Below are 21,854 nucleotides of genomic sequence, written 5' to 3'. Positions count from 1 at the left end.
TTTTTTGTATACACAAAAACACCACATGATAATCACTAGTTGAACGAGGTTTGCTTTGGGCAAGTTCGTTTAGGATCAGCACAATCGTTACTCTGGTCTCTCTTCAATTGTCGAATAAATCTTTCGCCTTTTACTAAAGATTTCCGTGGAGAGGGACACTCTAATGAGTCTAAAATAATTTTTTCATCGTCCAGCTCTGTTAAAAGGAGTTGGACCACTAATTGTAACAATAAACGAAATGTACCTACCGAACAGAAATTGACATGAGGTACGGGAACTCTTGCTTTTCTGTAAGATTGTGTACAGTAAAAAGCAAAACTATGTTCCGTACTTTTTGTAGCATATAATTTGCTTAAAGCAATTTTCAGAGAAATAAAGAAAAGAACGAGTACGGGAACAGACCTATATTTTTTTCCGTTAAATCTAAAAATAATTTACTTTGCTAGGTTGCAACGATTTTGTTTTGCACCAAAAGACGAGGTAAGGGGTGATACATATAGCATTTCTAAAGCGGAAGAAAGACTGTAAGCTTTAAGATTCTAATCAATTTATTAGGTGGTTCTCAGTCTAGGGTAATCCAAACGGTCAGTTATTCATTGCCCTACTTGACATGCATAACTGACCGTTTGGATTACCTTAGACTGAGAGAGCCATAAATAATCTTATCAATGCATTGGACAAAGGTGAGAAACGGAGGGTCCCAACAGTTTTTTTTTTCGTTTCTTGAATGTAATCGGAATGAAGCACTATGCACATTTTTCAAGTGATAAAACGCGATTGTATAACGACAAAAATATAGCCGGCTTTATAATGTGATGTCGTCTACACAACCTTAGACATAACTTGTTTCCGTGGTGTAGTGGTTATCACATCCGCCTAACACGCGGAAGGCCCCCGGTTCGATCCCGGGCGGAAACAATTTTTTTACTGTGGAATAAGCAGACCGTTGAAGTGCAACTGTGATTGCAATGAACCTTTCGATAAGAATAAATGATAAGTAGCAGGCCGGACAAAGTTACAACAGAGCAGCTCCACGCCGAATGACGAATCGATCTGATTTGCATGAAACTTTTCATAATTGGTTGTTATGGTCAATCATTCACATTTGAACTAAAATTCGGCCGTTTTGAATCTCGCAATTAATTTCAAAATGGCGTATTCGATATTTTTCAATTAATCATAACTTGTCAACGACAGTTCCAATCGAAATGACATCTGAGCCATGTTCTAGCATAAAATAATTCCTTTTCAGAAAAAAAATATATATACGGTTTAAAAATTTAAATTATTAATATTAATATAAACTCTTCAAAACTGTTTTTAAATTTTTTCATTTAAAATAAAAAAATACAGTTCAACTTCAATTTTCACACTGCCGCACTCTAGTGGAACTATCAATCAATCTTCTTCAGAACTTTCTCTAGCTAATAAATTATCGCACTAAAGCTTCATGTTGATATTAGTATAGCATTTTATTTCCTCCCAACTGTGAAAATCGTAAACTTTTCGTGTGAAGTAATAACACACTTTGATTGAATGCATGTAAAAAATCTTTTGTGAAACTTTCATGTTGGACACTTAAACATAAACAAAAATCGTACAACAACAACTTGTGCTCAAATTTTAAAATTTTTGTTTATACCTTTTTAGTAAACATAAACGATTTTAAAAGTTTAATAAATGGTTTTCTGTGCAAAATATCATACAACATTGCTTAAACAAAAAGTTAAAAAATTTGTTCCAAAGTTGTTGAAATTTGGTAAATTTCAATGAATATACGGTGATTTGATTATTAAATTATCAAACTAGGTGGAACCAATTACAGAACAAACTGTCAAACAAATCAAACGCCAAATTCTGTAAAAAAATACCGAACATACTACAAATTACAATCTCGTTTACATTGCTTGTAAATTGATTCAAGCTGTCAAATCAAGATGCAAGATATGTTCAACTACAACTGTAACTGTAGCTCAATTTCAACTGTAAAAGTGAGTAGTGGACAGTGATCAGAATATTCTGATGAAACTTTGAGCGGCACCGTTAATAGAGCAAGTATCACTCAAATATTTCATAAGAAAACGTTGATGTAGTAGGCGTTATTGCTTTTCAGACACTATCAACGATTTTGTGTTTTTCTGCTGGAGCTTTTACTACTGAGTTCAAAGTCAATGCACGCATTTTCGCAATTATGCAGGCTCCCAGTTGTTCATATTGGATCATCATTTTAAATAAATAGAACTTGCAAATAGATCTAAAACGCCAATCAAATGAAAAAGATCGACGATTTCCATTTTACGGAACAGTTCGTTACAAATAACGTTCGGTAAAACATCGGTAGTTTTGACATTTCATAAAATATACCGTTTAGCGATCGTTCGGTAGTCACTTGGATTAACGAACTGATTACCGAACGTTCAGCTGATGAAAGTTCAGTAAAAAATTACCGAATACCTACGGTAGTACGGTACAACCGGGAAATGTAAGATTCTATTATAGATTTGCATGGAAAGTATGCAGAATTAGCAATGTTTCGCGACATGAACAGAATCTGTAATGTGGTCGCCGGAAGGTGTTTTAAATATTTTTTCTATTTTCCTTTTAGCTTATTTTTCGAACAAAGTTTGTTTCTCCAAATGCATTGGGTCTAAAAAATCATCTGGTGAAGGTTTTATACAAAAATATACATTCTGGAATAGCTTTCTTGTACGTTGACGTTCTATGACACATATGCACTGGCTATATTACCCATAATCGCATATCAGTCCCATATGGATAGGAAATCAAGCAAAGATGGGACTGATATGCAATTATGGGCACTATAATTCCATATCAGTCCCATATGGAAAAAGTAGGCATTGAGAAAATGGTAGTCGAAGCTACGAAGTGCAATTTTCATGTGAATATTTGATAAATAATAGTAAATTAATTGATAGTTTTTTCAAGTTAAAATCTGTTGCCATGAAGCTTGCATGTTTTATTATATCAGTGAAAAATAAGCAGACCTTTAACTTGAACTATGGGCGAATTAATTTCAGGATGGGACTGATATGCGATTATTTTGCTTGATGGGACAAACTGACCTGATGCTGTTTTCACATTTTTCATGATCAAAGTCCACAGTTTTAATAATATGAAAGTAGATACCAATTGGGTTCTTTAAGGGTATTGAGGTAAATGCATATTCGTAATCTGCATTAAAATGGAACCCAAACCTAAAATTTTACCAATTTTGGTACACTGGAACTATTTTTAATAAGTCGAGCTGTCAGTTTGTCAGTTTAGTGTCAAACAGGGAAGTTATTATTGCCGATCAAAGTGTGCTCTGGTTCAAAACGGACGCGAAAAAATTCTGCTGTCAAATTGCTCGTATATTATGTTTTCGTCGCGGTTTTCCAAATTTTATCTGAAGATGATTTGCCAGTTTTGAAAATCAATAAGTTTTTTGAAGAATAGTTTTTTCTTTTTATGGCCGAAAGAAGGTTTTTCCAAGTGCATTTATGACCGGTATTCCGATTACAAGTAGAGTCAGATTCGAAAAACAAAATAGAATCCAATTTTGTGCAAGATTAGCTTGTGAGACCACCGAAGCTCCGCTTTATTCAACCAGTTTTACCACTATTTGATCCGGAAAACAACCAGCAAAATGGAGTGGCTGTTCGGTAAGAAAATGTCTCCGGGCAAGATGATGCGCAAGAACCAGCGGGTTCTGAATAAAGCGATGCGGGATTTAGATCGGGAGAAGATGAAAATGGAACAGCAGGAAAAGAAGATCATCGCCGACATCAAAAAGCTAGCCAAAGAAAATCAGATGGATGCGGTCAAGATTATGGCTAAGGATCTGGTCCGGACGCGACGGACTAAACATAACCACGAGCAATGACTGGAACTGCATCACAAACCCCATGATAAACAAGAAGCGGATGCATCCAATGAAACTTTTAAGCGTAAAAGAATCATTACCAACATAGGAGAAAATTCGGTAAGATCCTTCCATTGCATTATTTTATTATTCTTCAATATTGTACAAATATTTACACATTACACACAACTACGCATAGTAACTCGGAGCGTTTTGTACGGTATGTCCACGCATCCTTCCACCCCTGCAGATTCAAGAAATGTTCACATTCACTTCCAAGAATCATCTTTGCGGCAAATACAACGCAGTAGACCTGGCCGCATTGATGTTCATATCATATATCAGATATGCTGTAAACATCAATTAGACAAGAAAAATGATTAGACCTCATCACACCTAATCATTTTCCAGGATGCTTTCTCGGACTGGCTGCGTTTGTATTAGATTAGATTAGGTTAGAAACAGGGAAGTTATTATTTTGCTTTAAATCTTGATTTAAAAATCGAGATGCAAGTGTGTGGGATCGAAAAAAATATTGCTGTGCTCAGAAAACGAAGCTCTTTCAGATGATATATAAAAACGGATATATTTTTAAAAATTAAAGAACCCAATTGATAGTGGATAGCGTTGTTATCTCAAAATTGACGAAAATCCACATGGGACTGATATGCGAGTATAGGCAGTGCAGTAGATGTAATAAATCCAACCTTACATTGGATTTAGAATAAAATTGTTTTGCTTGTACCTTAAAGAAGTTGCTATGATGAAAATAAGTGTACACAGCAAAAAAATAATTTTAATATCACATCAAAGTGCACTTCAATTGTGTTGAAAATATGGTGTAATATTACTTGCCAAAAAGGACAAAATTATCATTAAACACGCCATTACGCTACTTTTACTGCGTTTGTTTATTTTTGTGGCCATAAAATAAGATTTTCGACATGATTGAAGTGCATCCTCTTGGATGTAATAATATGTTAGCTACAGTTTTTCAAAAACACCAAACCTGTTTCTCTTAACTTTTTGAATCAAAAAAGTATTCATTATGCTATTTCCTTCACTTTCAAGAATTCGTAAATTCTACAATCGAAGAGTTATGAGTTGACTTTAGGCAAAATTCAGTCTGTCAGTGCTTGCTACCAACCGATACCAACGATGGAAAAAAATCATTTCGCATCACCCAGGATTCAACTAGGTACAATATTTATGTAAAATTTAATGCCAAACAAACATCGATTATGACAACTAGTAATCCTATATATAGAGATTCGCGGCAGCGGCCATCTTAAGCAAATCGAGCAGTGAGAACTGTCAAAATGTGAGCCGAACGAGCATTTTGATTTGAAAATGTACCGAGGATTTCTTATTGAGTTGAATGGTGTTGTAATTGGGCTGACATAAATGTTTGAATTTATTTAAAAATAAAAATAAAATTATACCACTACGATGTGCATTAGACTGATGCAAAATTTGAAAATTTCGCTCCACAGTACTCAAACGATTCCAAATTGGATCCTGATTATCCTCCCAATATTTGAACTCATTTAGTAAGAAACTGACTTCGCACAAACCATTTGAAGTTTATATGGACATTACTATGAGGAAACCATAATTTCGCTTCATATATGTCTCATAATTCAGCAGTTCACTCTGCTTTAGAAAATGATAGCAGCGCTTGTTGAAAATTTTCTCAGCTACAACTTTGTTCAAGACTACTTTTCGATCAAATGTAAGAAACAGAAGTTATTAATGATTCAAGTCACTGATGTCTTATGATTATGCTCCATCAACTGTTCAGCAGGCAACATTGGTGCTTCTTTTTTTGTTCATTAATTTATTTGATAAGGCTCAACTGAATTAACTTTACAGAGCCAAGGATTCTTGGTCACTATACAATACATCTTAAAACTATAGTCAAAAGGTACAACACAATAAACACTTTATCTTCCGCTATTCAAAAAGCCTCCTCCATCAGAACTGGAGCCGCTTCCAGTGGTTTCATTGTATGGCAGTTACGTTGACAGTTATGTTAACAGTATAATATAGAAAAAGGCTAGAAGACAATGAACAAATAGTTTGGTTTTCCCATAGTAATTTCCATATGAACTTCAAATGGTTTGTGCCAAGCCAGTTTTTCATCAAATGAGTTTAAACTTTCAGAGTCTAATCAGGATTCGATTTGAAACCGTTTGAGCACTGTGGAGCGAACATTTCAAATTTTGCATCAGTCTAATGTGTATGTTCACATAAAAGAGTTTGAAGAATAGTTAACAATTATATTATAAATTGTTAATGGACAATTTATATAGATTTTTCCGTTCCATTAATATTGCTGATTGCATCTTCAACTGAACAGCCTTAAAAATCAAAAAGTATGATGAAAGGGCACGATTCCGTCAAAAAGTTTTGGTGTCTTTATAGGGAATGAGTGCATCGAAGACACCAACACGATAAGAAGAAGGCTCGCACTTTTATTACCCTTCAATTATTTAGCAGAATACAATTGCGTGTGATCGAAGTGGTACTGGAAGAAGCATTAAATTATAACTAGATACCACCAAATAATTATCATTGTAACATACACTGCACAAACGCATAGAATTCAATTGATAAAAATCCGACGGTAGTCCACAAAACTCCGGCTCCTCATTTTGTTACACTTCATTACATTTCCACGACCGGTTAGGGCAAAACTTGGCCAAAGTAGCTCACCAGTTCACTGAGAATTCAAGCAACGTAAACAAACAAAATCGTAGCGTACAAAACGATAATTTCTAATGACAACTGGGTTGATATTGCGTGACGTTATTTTCAAGGTCGATAAATTATGACCATATGTGACAGAAGGGGGAGGGAGGTTACTTTTATACCCCGTTCACATTACAGCCTATATCACGTAATATAGGCTGTCTTGCAATGAGCACTCATACATAGGATTTCCAGTGAAAACTAGATGTATGAGTGCTCATTGCAAGACAGCGTATATCACGTGATATACGCTGTAATGTGAACGGGGTATTAGTCAAATTTTTCGTGATATAATTCTTGTATAACTCGCGTAAATTTTAAAAGCCGCAATCAACGTTTGCAAACAAAACTCGTAGGCCTTGTTCACACGAACCGTAATACGCCCACGCAAAACAAAAGCACTATTTCCCAATTGTCCCCTACCCGATGGTGTTGTTGTTTTACGTGAATGTCGATATTGAGAATCGATCAATGCAGATAGGATCTTTTGAAATGTTCATCTAGAATTGATATGCAAAACCCTGCTGCCGAATTGTAGTGACATAGCTACCCAGGGAATTTACAATTCTGTGAGGATTTTAACGGTTATTCGGAAGGGAAGGGATTCAAAGGAACTCATAATTCAAATAAACAGAAATTGGATTATGGATACAAATTCAGGCGAGTTTAAAAATTTAAAGGAATACTAATTATAATTTCAATCAATTAAATGTTTGAGAACTTGAAAAAATGAACTCTGAGAAAACTGTGACGTTTTCCAACAGCCGCATCTGCTGTTGTAGACAAAGAAAAACAAACTTACCAAACCACGAAGCTTGTTCCGGATTCAACCGCAATGGATCTTCCTCTCTCGTTAGTGAATGCAACGTTATGGCCGAGTATCCCAATCCCATGCCAGATGAGAGCACCGTCAAATTTGCCAAAATGCTCATGGTCAGCTAAAATTAATAATTAATAATTTATTCACAAATTCAATTAAGCTTTAAATCATATGTTATTACCTGCATCCGATTACTCCGCTTGCTGGCAGTCCGGGCCAGTTCAACAACCGAGCCGTACAGTGCTGTCAGTGTTCCATCCTCTCCATCTTTATCTTTGGCGGAACCGGATGTCAGCGTTGGACTAATCAATTGTAGATTATTTTTCGGCGTGAGCTGCCGGTATGCGTCTTCCTCGTCACCATTGGCGTCATCAGCTAATCGTTTCTCGTTTATCATTTTTTAGTGTGTAGTTATGTTTACCGTCCACTTACGTATCCCTTGTCAATAAGTCTGCAATTCATACAAACAATAACACAAATATCATCAACTCACGTTGCAATTCGACCGTTATAGCTAATGATTAATAGGAGAGTGACAGCCCTATCCTGTAACGGGTGGTTGCAACCACCCAGAAAGGCTTTGTTTTTGTTGCTACCAAGTCGATGGAAAACAGAATAATAAATTCGCGATTTTGCAAATATTGTGATAGTGATCAATTCAATACATAGCTGGAAAAAGGGCCTAACAGTTTTTGTGAACAATGCCTTCTCTTGGTGATTTCTAGAAAGTCAATACTCGCCCACGTAAAACAACATACCCGATGATTATGTTGCGTAGGCGTGTCTTGAATTCCTAGAAATCATCAAGAGAAGTCTTTGTTTACAAAAGCTGTTGGGCCCTTTTTCAGCTCTGTATTGAATTGCTATAAACATCCTAATCTGATGTTGATGGGCATGCAATCGAAGTGATTAGATACCTCCAAGTGTCTGACTTCAAAGCGCAATGCAAATGCAACCACAGAGAACAGACGTCCTACTTCAGTCAGAGACTTGTATACCGTGAAGGCACCATATTTGACTCGGTTTCTAACTTGACGCACTCGACAATTTTCGACTATTTTGCATTAATATTTTTGAAATGTTAAATATTAGTTCCGGTGCTCTAAAGATGAAGGTGTAACAAAGCTTTTTAAAATAACAATCGAAAGACGATTAAAAATAGACAAGTGGGTCACCATTAGGAACTGCGTCAAATATGGTGCTGGCACGGTAAATATAAGTGGCGTTATGTATTTATTAAACTTGTCATCAATGTGCCGATCAATTTGTTTACTGGGTACTAACGGTACTTAAGGCTCAAACGCAATATGGGTGGAAGTGGAACGGAAACGGAAAGTTTGACAGTTGTCACAAATTATATCAACATGCCTAACCAAAGTCGATATGGTTCTAATTAGTTTTCAATTCGACAAGTATGCCACTTCCGCTATCATTGCGCTTGGGCTTTTAGTGTTTGTAATTTGCGCAACGTCAGCGGGTTTGTAAGTTGGGCACTCGGCGTTGGCGGTGCTTTAGTGAATGAAATTCTTCACAATAGTTTTTATAGAAATTTTGCTCGAGCCTCAACGTCTGTTATCTGTGATGCAACGGACAACAGACCAAGTTGAGCAAAATAAGAGTGATCAAAGAAAACATACTGCCTGATAAGGACTGCTCACGGGGGGGATTCAACATATGATTAGCATGCCCTCTTGGGGAATGCCTTCGAGTGGGGTAGCCAATGACAACAACGGCTTATTTCATCATCACTATCATGCTCGTTGAGCCAAACACGCGTCGCTTTGAATAGGTGGATGAATACTGACATGAGGTTGATGATGTTATATCATCATTGTTTTTTTTTTTTTTTTTTATTAGGCTCGGGTCAACAAATGTCATACTGTTTTGGTTTTTTATTCTTCGGTGCACGGGGCAATACAATTGAAAATTCCCGGGTAATCATGGCTAGGGTTGTTTACCAGTAATTTCACTACAGCTCGTAATTTTAGTTTCAAACCAAATCTAAAAAGTACTTTAAACTGAGCGGGTGTGATAGATAAAGTAAGCTATAACTTTTTTTTTTTTCCTTTGGTTTGTTTTTTCCGTCGATCTTGTTTTCCGTGCTGAGCACCAATGCTACCGACGTGCCAGGAAGGCAGCTCCCACACCTGGACCCTACCTATCGACCCATCAACTCATGAACCGGGGACCAACGGCTTTACTTCCCATCTGAAGGAAGGCGTGATCAGAGATGTTATGCCTCAGAACATCCCGGCGGCGCCGACTGGGATTGTGCCCAGGCCTGCAGGGGTGAGAGGTAATCACGCTTACCACTACACCACAGGCGTTGTTTAAGCTATAACTTATAACAGTTCGAAAAAGTATTGTAAATTTATGTTACTTCTTCTTTCCTTTATTTAACGTCGGTCTCTGTTCCGCAATCTAGTGCCAATCACCGACGGACATCGATTGCCATCCATTGATGGCAATCGAATGTGCAGGAAGGCAGCTTTCCACACCTGCGTAGGATATCGCACCCATTCAACACACATGGGCCGGGACCAACGGCTTTACTTCCCTTCCGAAGGAAGACGTGACCAGAGATTTTTATGCCTCAGAAAAATCCCACCGACCTCGGCTGGGATTGAACCCAGACCCATCGGGGTGTTAGAAAGCAGTCACGCTTACCACTACACCACCGGCGTCGGCTAATTTATGTTACTATGATGCACATAAATGGAGCGTCATATATCATACCGGTTTACATTAAAGATCGCGTAAATGTATGAGACATGTCATGCAATATTCCATAAATTGTATGCAACCATCCATCTTTGCAAGCAACATTTCTTGCAAGTTGCTGGTTTATGTGAAAAGTAATTTTACATGCATGGATGTTCACGTAACTAGCAGAATTCAGATTTTTTCTGTGTATATCAATTGAATTTGTTTTGCTTCGAAAGCTCACGGACTTCATTACCACCTCGATTACCGAAATAACCGGAATCCGGTAATTTCGGTAATCGGATCGTTAATAGACTTCGTGAGCTCCCAAATTTGAAGCAAAACAGATCAAATTGACATAACTTACTTTACCTATCACTCTCACTCTGTTTAAACCACACAGTTAAAAAAAAGTAATGTAAATTTCTGTCACTATGATGCAAGCGTAATGGAGCGTCATAGGGGAAATGCCCCTAATTTGGGTCCATACATAAATTCAGCAATCGACTAAATTTTCAATAGCGAACAAAAATATCCATTAGTACCGTCTCAATGATGCGTTCATCTAGATAAAATTGATAAATAGCTAATTTTTAGCGATGGGCCCAATCTTAAATCCATAGGCCAACATTAGAACCATTTCCCCTATATCATGCAAGTTCACATTATAGATCATATAAATTTATGAGACATTTCATGAGATATTCCAACCATCCATCTTTGTAAGCAAAATTTCTTGCAAGTCGCTTGTTTACGTAAAAAAAAGTTTACATTCATGAATATTTACATCACCATTAAAATTTAGATTTTTTCTGTGTATGTTTGGGTGTTTAAAGGGCTTTTACGCATTGATTTTAAAATGAAAATACAAACAGTAGCAAAACTACCGGCAAACAACCAAAATCATGGCATTTTATTAATGAAAATATAATAAATGAAGAACAGATGTGATGTACATACTGCTGTCATGATTACCTGCGATTTGTCAAGTTGATATCATTGAATCGTGCATCGAAGAATTTCATGCAATTGACGAAGGTGACGGTACCTAAGATGCAGAGTACATTTTGATTTGCTGTCGTGAGAAGATTAGATAGACAGAAGGTCGATGAAGATTTTGTGTATTACCTGCAACAAGTTGGAGCACGATGCAAGTTCATGCACAAAACGAAAATAAGAATTTCCGTAGATTGATCCTTAGCAAAAATATGTTGGGCTTCTGAGGATTGGGGTTTATGTGATGCCCACTTATATGCAACAACAGCATAGAGGTAATGATATCACCAATCATGTAGGAAAGAGAAACAATGATTTTTTTTTAGAAAGCTTAGACTTGAACTATTTAAATCCAGGGAAAAGTTCGTAGACTAGAAACAGTTTTTTAAAGATCCAAGACATGGACCATTTCTTCAAGGTTCTGGGACGTATTTCAGTTTCATGGTTTCATACTTGGGAACAAGCATGGGAATATTCATTCACTCACGCGAGTACCACAGAAACAAAATAGCCATCCTCACTTACAGATAGCCGAACGAGTGTAAATGCATCCAACCAAATGACTTAACAGGTAGACTGGGAACTGGCAGCAGTAGAGGGAATGAAGGATAATCTGAAAGGCAGCCGAACAATTTTCTCTACCAAGGGAGAACCCAATTGAATGCGTAAAAGCCGATCGCTAACTATTTAAATAGCCGAGTGAAATAGTTTTTGGCTCACTGATTTGAATTATAAGTGTCATTCCCACTAAAGACTAATCAAAATCTAACCCCCTTTAGTACTCATTCCCTAGGTAAAAATGTCAAGATCACAGGTATATAAATGAAACTACAACGTACTTCAATATCCGACGGTATCGGTTATGTATTTAACCTTTTTAGAGGATTCTAAAAAGTGTTACAATGATCCATTACAATATTTTCTTCCCTTATTCTTGAATTTACTACTTACAGAGTGCCCTACATTTTGTTGTCCAACATAGTATCCCGAGCAACAATTTTTGGTTTTATTGAAATTTTAAATCAGTTGATACAACCAGATTATAAAACCTTCACTGGCGACCATATTGCTTCAACAACCTCCTGTAAACCGCTATACAGCCATGTCACGGCCAATTGGCCTATTTTTAAGGCTATCATTAAAACTTTATATGTGAACTACCTTAGGAGCATAGGTTTTATGTCAGTTTTATCACACTCTACACGTGGTTGTTAAAAATGAAAGCATAAAATCTCCTCCTGGTCTGAAAGTTTTAACAACCTTTTGATGACTACCATAAAACTATATTACAACCGCATAAATCGCTCCTGAAGAAGTTGATAAATCATGATACGCAAAACATTTTGACAACCGTGAAAGTTATAAGTTGGGCTTATTTGGATGATAGCGAAGACATCATATCAAGAAGACTGGCGACTTGGCAGAATCCAAGCGACAGATACAATAGCGCTGCACTTGGGTGAAGGTGGAAGAAACGCATAGAAAAATGAGCAAATACACAAACCTTTCTTCTGAGGATGTAATCTTTGCTATCAATTTCGTTCAAAGCATTTACCTTTGAGCGGCAGATGACGCGATTGTACCTGTCTCATAGCGTTCGTATGAGAAAACGGAAGAGTTGCCGTCGATGATAGTTAATATTGAGAAATATTTTATTGTGGTTTCATTCTTTCGATGTTTGATGTGAAATCATTATCAATGTCTGGTCGATCTTCCCATAAATAACACTGGCGAAGTCCCTACGTTGTGCTTTTCTTTTTAATTACATTAATTTCCACTGACAGGCAAACGGACAGTCGAATAGGTAAGTAGTTCATAGGTTAGTAGTTCACAGGTACGTAGCTTTAGTTAAACTTTATTAATTATTTCTGCAATATACATTTTATTCTCATCAATTCGATAGCAAAATTTGAACTGTACCTCTGATCTCTCAGAGGTTGGCTAGTTAGATAGATGGAGCAAAATCATATCGGTAGCAATCGGGTGCAGCGTTGGCAGGGGAACCGATGCGAACGCTAAAGTAGCGCATATCGAACCGGTTATTTCAGGAGCTGTGGTCAAATCGCATACAACATTTGCGCTACTATGTTATGTTCGATCAATGTCAGTATGTAATAGTAGCTGATATTGTTGTATATTGAAAATAAGACGAATTTATTACAATTTGGAACCAATATGTAAATGCTTCAGAGCATGTCGTGCAATATTTATGGTGATTATTATACCAAATAGGAGCATACATTCAAAGCGCCATATGAATATTAAAATATGGGGATATTTTTAATATGTCTACATTAGCACCATACATTAAAGAATCATTAAAAGATTATATATTTAGCACAAAACTGTTACTGTTGAACAATACCCAGTCACATATTATTTAATTATACATAGATGTATGTAAGTGTTTTATCGCCTATCAATTAAAGCGTAATTATTCATATTGTGTGAAATTTTCTCATACGGCTACATTTTTTTCGGTATAACTTGCTGCTCCTAAAATAACATATTCTCATAGATTGGAATTCTAAAGCATAACATAAACCTAATGGTTGTATCTTAGCATTTCCTAGTCCAACTTGACAGCGTTAAGTTATATGTTAGCTCAATAGTTAGCTTGCTAGTTTTATTAGGTGCAGCGAATCAAAACAAACCAAAAACTTTGGCAACCTGTCAAAAAGTCAACATTTCAAGAGATCCTTCAATTTTCTCTTGTAATCAAGATGTAAGAAATGCTCATTGGCTCCACTAAAAGCTTTTACAATACAAAGTTTAAAGCCAATACTGGCCATCTCCAACCGGATTTAGTGAAACTGACTGCGTAGTTTTAAGAAGGGTTCGTGGATCTTTCGGAAGTGTATCGGAAAGCCGCTTGTTCAATATTTTTAAGAACTCATTCACCGTACTGTGCCTTATATTAAATGAGGGAGCCCATGATAACTGTAGATGATCCAGGAGTTTCATATTGGCGATCGTCTCATCTTCATCCTGTTCAAAAGCACTGAAGGCACTCGATTTATTCAAATTCCACGAACTCATTTTCGACGTTTTTACCCTTCTTACAAAGAAGGGTATAGATATCACTTGAAAAACCGACTATCGATCCGAGGCCCGGAGGGCCGAGTGTCATATACCATTCAACTCAGCTCGACGAGATCGGAACATGTCTGTGTGTGTGTGTGTGTGTGTGTGTGTGTGTGTGTGTGTGTGTGTGTGTGTATGTAACGAAATGAATGCGCTCACGTTTCTCAGCAACCGCTCAACCGATTTGGACAAACTCGGCGCCAAATGATAGGTCTTGGGGTCCCATTGAACGCTATTGAACGGTTTTGGAATCGGTGAACCGGTTCCGGAGATATGGCCGGAATAAGATCCGGTGAATATGGACCTTCACGCTGGATTTAACGGAAAACGTATCAAAACCATCATATACCATTCGACTCAGCCCGATGAGATCGGAACATGTCTGTGTGTACGTGTGTATGTGTGTATGTGTGTATGTGTGTAAGTGTGTGTGTATGTAACGAAATGAATGCGCTCACGTTTCTCAGCAACCGCTCAACCGATTTGGACAAACTCGGCGCCAAATGATAGGTCGCAAACGCTATTGAACGGTTTTAGAATTGGTGAACCGGTTCCGGAGATATGGCCGGAATAAGATCCGGTGAATATGGGCCTTCACGCTGGATTTAACGGAAAACGTATCAAACCATCATGCGACACATCAAATTACTACAGAATTCAAAAATAAGATCAATGCAAGTCGTGTTAAGTGTTCCAGACCACATTGGACACACTTGGACATGTTCCGGGTACCCCGGGGAAGTTGCTTGAATATGAATTGAATTAAAACCCATTAAATCACATTAAAATACGATGATGAGGTGATTGGTAGCCTCACCAAATAGACTACACTCGGATATATTCCGGGTACCCCCAGGCAGTGGCGTAGCGTCACTGGATGACACGGGGGTGGGGAGCTTGGTCACTGATAATGACAATAAAATAAATAAACTTGAATAAGTAAGAAGGGTCTGATCACACCATAGGTGGATAAATTCGGGTTTTTTTTTTTAATTGGTAACAATTTTCAGGGTATTTTTTGTTATTGTTGTAGTATTTTTCTTATCTGTGAATCTTGGATGGATGTGTAAATCTTGAGCTTCTGATAAAGAAGATAGTTGTAATGAGGCTTGAACGATGGTATAAGAGTACTTCAAGTTTTATAATCGGTCATGAAAAGTATGCCATAAAACACAATTGCATGTTTTGTTCTGGTTTTATTCTTCAGTTATAAGTAGTGATACAGAACCATCTTACAGTTACCGTGAAACGATTCTGTGATCGGTGATGTTGGCTGCTTCCTCCATCAGTCTGTCCAGTGCATTGTAGTGAGTTTGATGTCCGTTCATCTGTATTTTCCGTTGGTTAGTTGTCATGCCAATATAGCAGGCTTCACAGTTGATGCACGGAATATTGTAGACAACGTTTTTTTGGTGCTCAGGTGGTACAGGATTTTTCACCTTAGTGAAGAGGCTGCCTACTTTTCTGACATTGTGTTTAGCTAGTTTTATGTTGTAGTAGTCCCGGCGGAGTTCATTGTCAAACAAGTTCGGGCCGTGTTGTGCTTTAGTTTTGCCGTCCATTCATACGATTTATGAGTCTTTTTTTATCTTCCGATCGCTCTGCCGTGTTAGGAGCATATCGCATATCCCAGAAGGATTCCACTTCTAACTCATGGGTGAATTGGATGTGTACGTCATAGCTGTTGAAGGTGTCAAGTACATGTTGCAGTTGATCGAGGGGAATAGCCGTGATCAGATCAGCGACGTATTTGCGTATGAACGGTAATGGAATGTTCAACACAAGCGTGTCTAGTAGGGTTTCCATCACCCAATCTGCTATAGCCGGTGAGATGGGGTTCCGAAAACTTGTTCGTAGTGAACTTTAAAGAACTTGAAACTGAGTTTTATCGTCGAATGTTGAACTTTTGGTTGCTTGGATAACGGATGAACAGTACTTTGACTATATGTTTAGTATTACTTCTGCGTGATGTTAATGATTTACATAGTTGAAGATGCTAATTTCAAATAACAGACTAAAGTGGCAAGTTTTATACGATAGATGGAGGAGATGAAAGCCTAGAGTTGATAGTTCCGTTAGAGTACGGCAGTGTGAAAATTACATATAGAAAGTAGATAGAGAGCTAGGACAACTTTTAAGGAAGGTACAAATCGGTTTTTTCATCTCTCTTTACCAAACTCCCCCTTTGGAGAGGGATGGTGAGGGGTGTCCCCCCCCCCCCCGCCATCACTGGCAAAAAGAGATGAACGCCGACCCGCTCAAGTACCAACGATGTGTTCTAAACAGTTCTACCGATTTTTACCGTACTTCAGTTGTTATTTGAAGGAAGGCATCAAGTCGTAGGTTTGGAAATTGCAGCTATTGTTTACCCCTACCACGATATGTGCTCCTGTCATCGTCGACTTGATGATCTCGAGGGGACACGGGTGGGGTAGGTGCTGCTACTGTACCTTTCGACCAATGACAGTAATTGAACAGTGCTTTCACGTCCAGTGAATTTAACACTGTTTATAAATTCACAAAAGGTGAATGAATCGCTAACGAGCGTACGACCGTAAAACGAAAAATCAATCACCACAGTCGTCAAACACTCACAAAAATAGACATTAACTTCGAAAATGGTTGCGTTTAGAAAGTTGATTGCTTTGATTCATATCTTATCTTTGAAATTACATTGAAAAAAAAACGAACTAATATTCTCCCAGGAACATTTTGATCTGAAGTTCGTTAAATTCGGAATTTCAAATCCCCTTAAAGTGTTTCTTACAACAAACGTAATGGCAGAACCTACAATGGACTTAACCGTTTTTTTTTTCGGAATGAAAATTTTCGTATGATGATTTTTTAGTTGCAAGGCATTTGGGTAAAAAACTGATCTTATATCAAAATTTCTTAATTATTTTCATAAAACCTACCACATTACATAATCTGTTTATGCGACTAAACATGATAAATTAAGTATACTTTTCATGCCTATCTGTAATAGAATCTTACATTCCCCAGTTGGGAGTACAACTTCAAAGACAAAATTTAAGCATAATCGATGTTATCACGTTACGATACGTTAAAATAATCAAGCTAGTGATAATCTTCCTTCTCTCCCAGGCACTTTCTAAGCTACTTCTCATTATATTCACCTTAAAAATATTGAAATTTTCCATCAAACACCTCTTTCTTGTATCACAAACCGTTGCAATAATATTCAACCTTCTATCGGCTCAAGAAAAGCCTAGGTCAGTGAGATCACACCAACCATACAGTAAAGATTCTTCAGCAGCAACGATTAACGAAGTCTAGGCCACTGACTTGTGTGTGACCCGAAAAAATAGCATTATTTAAACAATAACACTTCATAATCTTCACAAACCGATCCAGAAAATTCCACCTTGGAGAAATTGGGAATGATGAAACATTTGTGACTTTTTTGACACCCGTCCGATTGTGCCTGTTGCCATGATCGTGGTTAATTTGTTTTGCACGGATTATCAAACAAAAAAAAAAGCGTTTGCTATTAGTTTTAATGGTCAATTTCGCGATGATAACGTTGTCCCATATTTCCTTACGTGGAATGCTTTAAAACAACAAAAACCGTGACTTTCTCGTTTGTTGTCACGCGATACGGACCAAGGAAGGAAATGGGCTAGCCATTATCATTCTCCCTAGTACCATGAGCAGTGGTTGATATTGACCTATTATTGGCAGAAAAGAAGGTCAAATTTGTTTATGTATATTAATGCTAAGAAGAACGGTGATGCTTCTGAAAAGGCACAAACGATGAGTGCCTGCTTTATTGTTTATGCATATTATAAGGAAGCATGTATTAAGCACGTCACGCAAATTTTAGGGAAAATCAACCCCCCGGTCCTCCTTTTTGTCACGTTTTTCCTATACCCCCTTAGAGTGTGACGTACTTAATGGATGTTCACTAAGAATGATATTAGTTTGCGAACTCTAACAACAGATTCATACAATCCAGAACTGTTTCTAGCATTAGTTATCGAAGAATTTAAAAAACAGTCCACTTCAGTAGTGTAATTTACTAAATTAATTGGATCTATGCAAAACATTTAAATTTAAACGTTCCATAAGAAAATGATTTCAATGCAAAATCTTTCCGTGAAATTTCAAATCACGCTGCATAACGAGCTTGCCAAGTAGCATCCACTTGGCCGTGGCCCACTGTATTTGTTTACTTCCAATTAACCATAAATTAGAATGTATTCAATTTCAATCCTCTCCATGAGACGTGTGATGTCAACGATGGTATTGACGATGCATATCCGACAGCCAGCCAAGCCCTATGATTTGCATCTCGATCGGGGAAAGTCAAAAATCAAATTCTATTATTAGCATCAACGGAAAAAATTGTCCAATTTAATTTATAATTGATACACTTCTCTCCACATCAATCCACACGAATTCTGATTTAATTTCGTTCGGTGATTTTTTATTTTACCATATCTTTCACTGCACACACACCACAACTTTACCATTATCTTATATTTTTCGTTTACGCCTTCGTTTCGCAAGTTTTACAGTACACAAAACTGGTTTCCACTGTCAAAAGGCAGACTAAACTCCACAGCCTATCCGTAGTTTCATTACGCCTGGCCCTCAAATGAGCTGATAAAATTCCCCTTTAGACACCGTTCGATCTCGCCCACGTCTAATCACTTGTATTGATAAGCTTACCATATGGCACAATCGCAAACCAATTAATCTTGCACTCACTTAGTAACTTGTTTCGGTTAGCACTAAGATTCGTTGATTCCTAGTTGATGATTCAATCTCTTCTCACCCACTTGTTCCGATTTGATCCAGCCTTCAAAAACTGAATGATCACCAAAACACACACGCTCACGCTTTTTCCATCAACATGTATGGGTACCCGTTTGGTAATTAAGCACGAAGTTGATATTAATAATCAAGCAGTAGGCCAAATTTTGGATAATTAAATTAAGTCGCACATCTGATCGCGCCGAAGGTTGAATCGAGTCTGAATTGACGACGGGAAGCGTTACAGGCAATTATACAAATCTTCAGCCGATGGTGATTGGCGTTTCATTTCACTTGCGGTGATGATCACACTTTCTTGGAGAGGCGATGCGATCGAGGAGAAATGCGCGAATTAGAATAAGTATAGCGAGCGGCAATCTTAAGCACCGTGCCCTGGTCGTACTGAGCTGGTTGCTGAGCAGGGCAGACCGATTCGACTGATTCGACGACAACATGTGCCATTCTGGCTTAGGGGATCGAGGGTTTCGCTCAATCGGTTCGGGAGAGAGAACGTACCTACGAAAGGCGTTGTGGTACAGGTATGTGTTGCGACTTGGCTGTCTGTCGTAGTTACTGGGCTTTCTTATTGATATCAGTCGAATCTGCTGACTGGTCGACCATGGAGTGCCGGTTTGTGCTATTCGGAATAATAATTTTTGCATTTGTGGAAGAATTTACATAGCCCATACATAGATTCAGCAATCGACTAAATTTTCAATAGCAACCAAAAATATCCATTAGTACCGTCCCAATGACGCGTTCATCTAGATAAAATTGATAAATAACATATTTCTAGGTAGAGCTGGAACTAGGGCGTAACAGCTTTTGTAAACAATGACTTCTCTCAATGATTTCTAGGAAGCCAAGGCTCGCTCACTCAAATCAACGTTACTTTCGGGTAGGGGAAGTCTTCCCCTTCCCGTTGGTTATGTTGGTTTGCGTTGGCGTTCCTTGAGTTTCTAGAAATCATCGAGAGAAGTCATTGTTTACAAAGCTGTTACGCCCTAATTCCAGCTCTGTCAAGATTTTTAGCGATGGGCCCAATATTAGATCCATAGGCCAACATTAGAGCCATTTTCCCTATATAGTTATTTCAACTAACAGGTGTGGTTCGGAATGTTTCTTTTATTTAACTAGTTCGTCTATTTAGTAGGCTCACTCGTGTGTGACACTTTGCAGAGCCAAAAATCCGTAATTTTTGAATCAACAATTTAAACAACAGTAATCTAGGTTAATATTGGATACCAATTACTCGTGGCGGGCTCGAGGTTAATGGGTAAAATTTTCGATTGGAAGGAGCTAAGTACAGTCATAAAATAAATCACATAACCAGTGGAAAATATCCATGTGAATTTCACATAACTTTCATGTGATCCCATAATTGGAAATTGCACCACTAAAGCACATGAACGTTATGTGTCCAATGAAATCTATATGATTAGTCACATAGAATTTCTGATGTTATGTGATATTCACATAAAAATTATTATTTTTGTTTTTGGAAGATTATTATGTGCTTTCCTAATAGAAACTAAGTGAAAACTTTTTTCAGTGTAGGAAACAGGTATTCTGAAGACTCTTTCAGATACTAGTCTCGAACGGTTGATACAAATGCTGGCTGGGCAGGGGCAAGTAGCACAGAAACAGGTGATTAATAAGACAGGGATACAATGGCTGGAAAGTGTGTGGAAAGGAGGAGATGGTCACATCAAACTCTAACATCAGACAAACAAAGGAATTCGTAGGTTGCCTGCATGTAGAGAAGATCACGGGTTCCCAATACATCTATCACTACACGAAAGGGTTGTCTACCTCGGGCCAGCCACTAGGGTATCCAATAGACGTGCTCTGGAGGTGTCATTACCCGGGCAATGCCAAACTGCGTGATCGATGTCATCATAACCGTTTCCACACCGACAGATATTGCTGTCAACGAGGTTTATTCTGTAGAGGTGTGTGTCTAGCGAGTAGTGGTTGGACATAAGTCATGACATCACTCGAATGAATCCCCGACTTACATCCAGACCTTTGAACCACGCTCTCGAAGAAACATTTTGGAGTAATGGAATGTAACCACCGCCCAAGAGAATTACTTGTCCAATCGTTTTGCCAACTGAAAAGAGAACTCTGGCGTACTAATGGGAAAAATTCATCATGTAAAATTCTTCTATCATAAATCTCGCCTTGTTATGCGCCCACCTTTGCGAGAGAATCTGCCTTCTCATTGCCTGGGATTGAGCAATAGAGATTTCTAAAGTGCGATTGCGACAGTGATTTGTTTTTAGTAGGAAAATATTTCGCTACACAGCAAAAAAAAGTTGTTGAATATTGCATCGAAACTGCTGCAACCAGGTCAATCCATCGGTTGTGTAATATCACATTGTACGATGTACATCGATTTTGCGAACAAAATTACATCCATTGATGTAATATTGTATCTGCTTTTTGCTATTACATCAGCTTGAATTACGTTGATCGATATTACTTTTTTTTTTGCTGTGTATGAGTGAAACTTTTCCTGATGAAAACATTTGCGTATACATATACGTGACGTCGCTCAACGTAGTGTGTGTACGATAAACGTCAGCAATCTCTATGTGAGGGGACCCATACAAAGGTAATCCTGTATGATCTTTCGACCAGCAAACTCATCTGCTCCATTATCTTTGAAAGGAAATAAGATGAGTGCCCACCTTGTTTCATCGACCCAGTAGCCTCAATCGAACTGAGACTATCCGAGAAGATGAAGTAATGGTCTATGGGCATGTCGGAAATCATCCCCAATGCGAAGTTGATTGCTTCTAGCTCAGCAACATAAACGGAACAAGGTTTCTGAAGTTTCCGGAAGGCGGTGGAGTATTC

At 37.8% G+C, this 21,854-nt stretch overlaps 1 protein-coding gene and 2 non-coding genes across 4 annotated transcripts in view; 2 read left to right on the top strand and 1 right to left on the bottom strand.

Moving 5' to 3' along the window:
• The window catches only part of LOC135713618 (facilitated trehalose transporter Tret1-2 homolog), a 30,610-nt gene extending 11,206 nt beyond the window's left edge, over positions 1-19,404 (bottom strand). Inside the window, exons 1-3 of one of the 2 annotated variants that reach the window (XM_065236755.1) lie at positions 18,909-19,404; positions 7,615-7,884; positions 7,416-7,551 (exon numbers count right to left, since the gene is read on the bottom strand). In XM_065236755.1, the coding sequence (XP_065092827.1) occupies positions 7,416-7,551; positions 7,615-7,830 (352 nt within the window). In that variant the 5' untranslated portion in view covers positions 7,831-7,884; positions 18,909-19,404. The remainder of the gene's footprint in view (positions 1-7,415; positions 7,552-7,614; positions 7,885-18,908) is intronic. The other variant, XM_065236754.1, reaches the window with a different exon arrangement.
• On the top strand, positions 88-212 carry LOC135713646 (U5 spliceosomal RNA). Its single transcript, XR_010518757.1, has one exon. It is a non-coding gene; the product is annotated as a U5 spliceosomal RNA (small nuclear RNA).
• Positions 846-918, top strand: TRNAV-AAC (transfer RNA valine (anticodon AAC)). The gene has a single exon. It is a non-coding gene; the product is annotated as a tRNA-Val (tRNA).
• Positions 19,405-21,854: the final 2,450 nt, after the last annotated feature.

This window comes from Ochlerotatus camptorhynchus, unplaced genomic scaffold (assembly GCF_037179485.1).
Source record: "Ochlerotatus camptorhynchus isolate MF236.1 unplaced genomic scaffold, CSIRO-AGI_Acam_v1.1 ptg000574l, whole genome shotgun sequence".
NCBI lineage: Eukaryota > Metazoa > Arthropoda > Insecta > Diptera > Culicidae > Ochlerotatus > Ochlerotatus camptorhynchus.
This window is presented reverse-complemented; position numbering and strand designations above follow the sequence as displayed.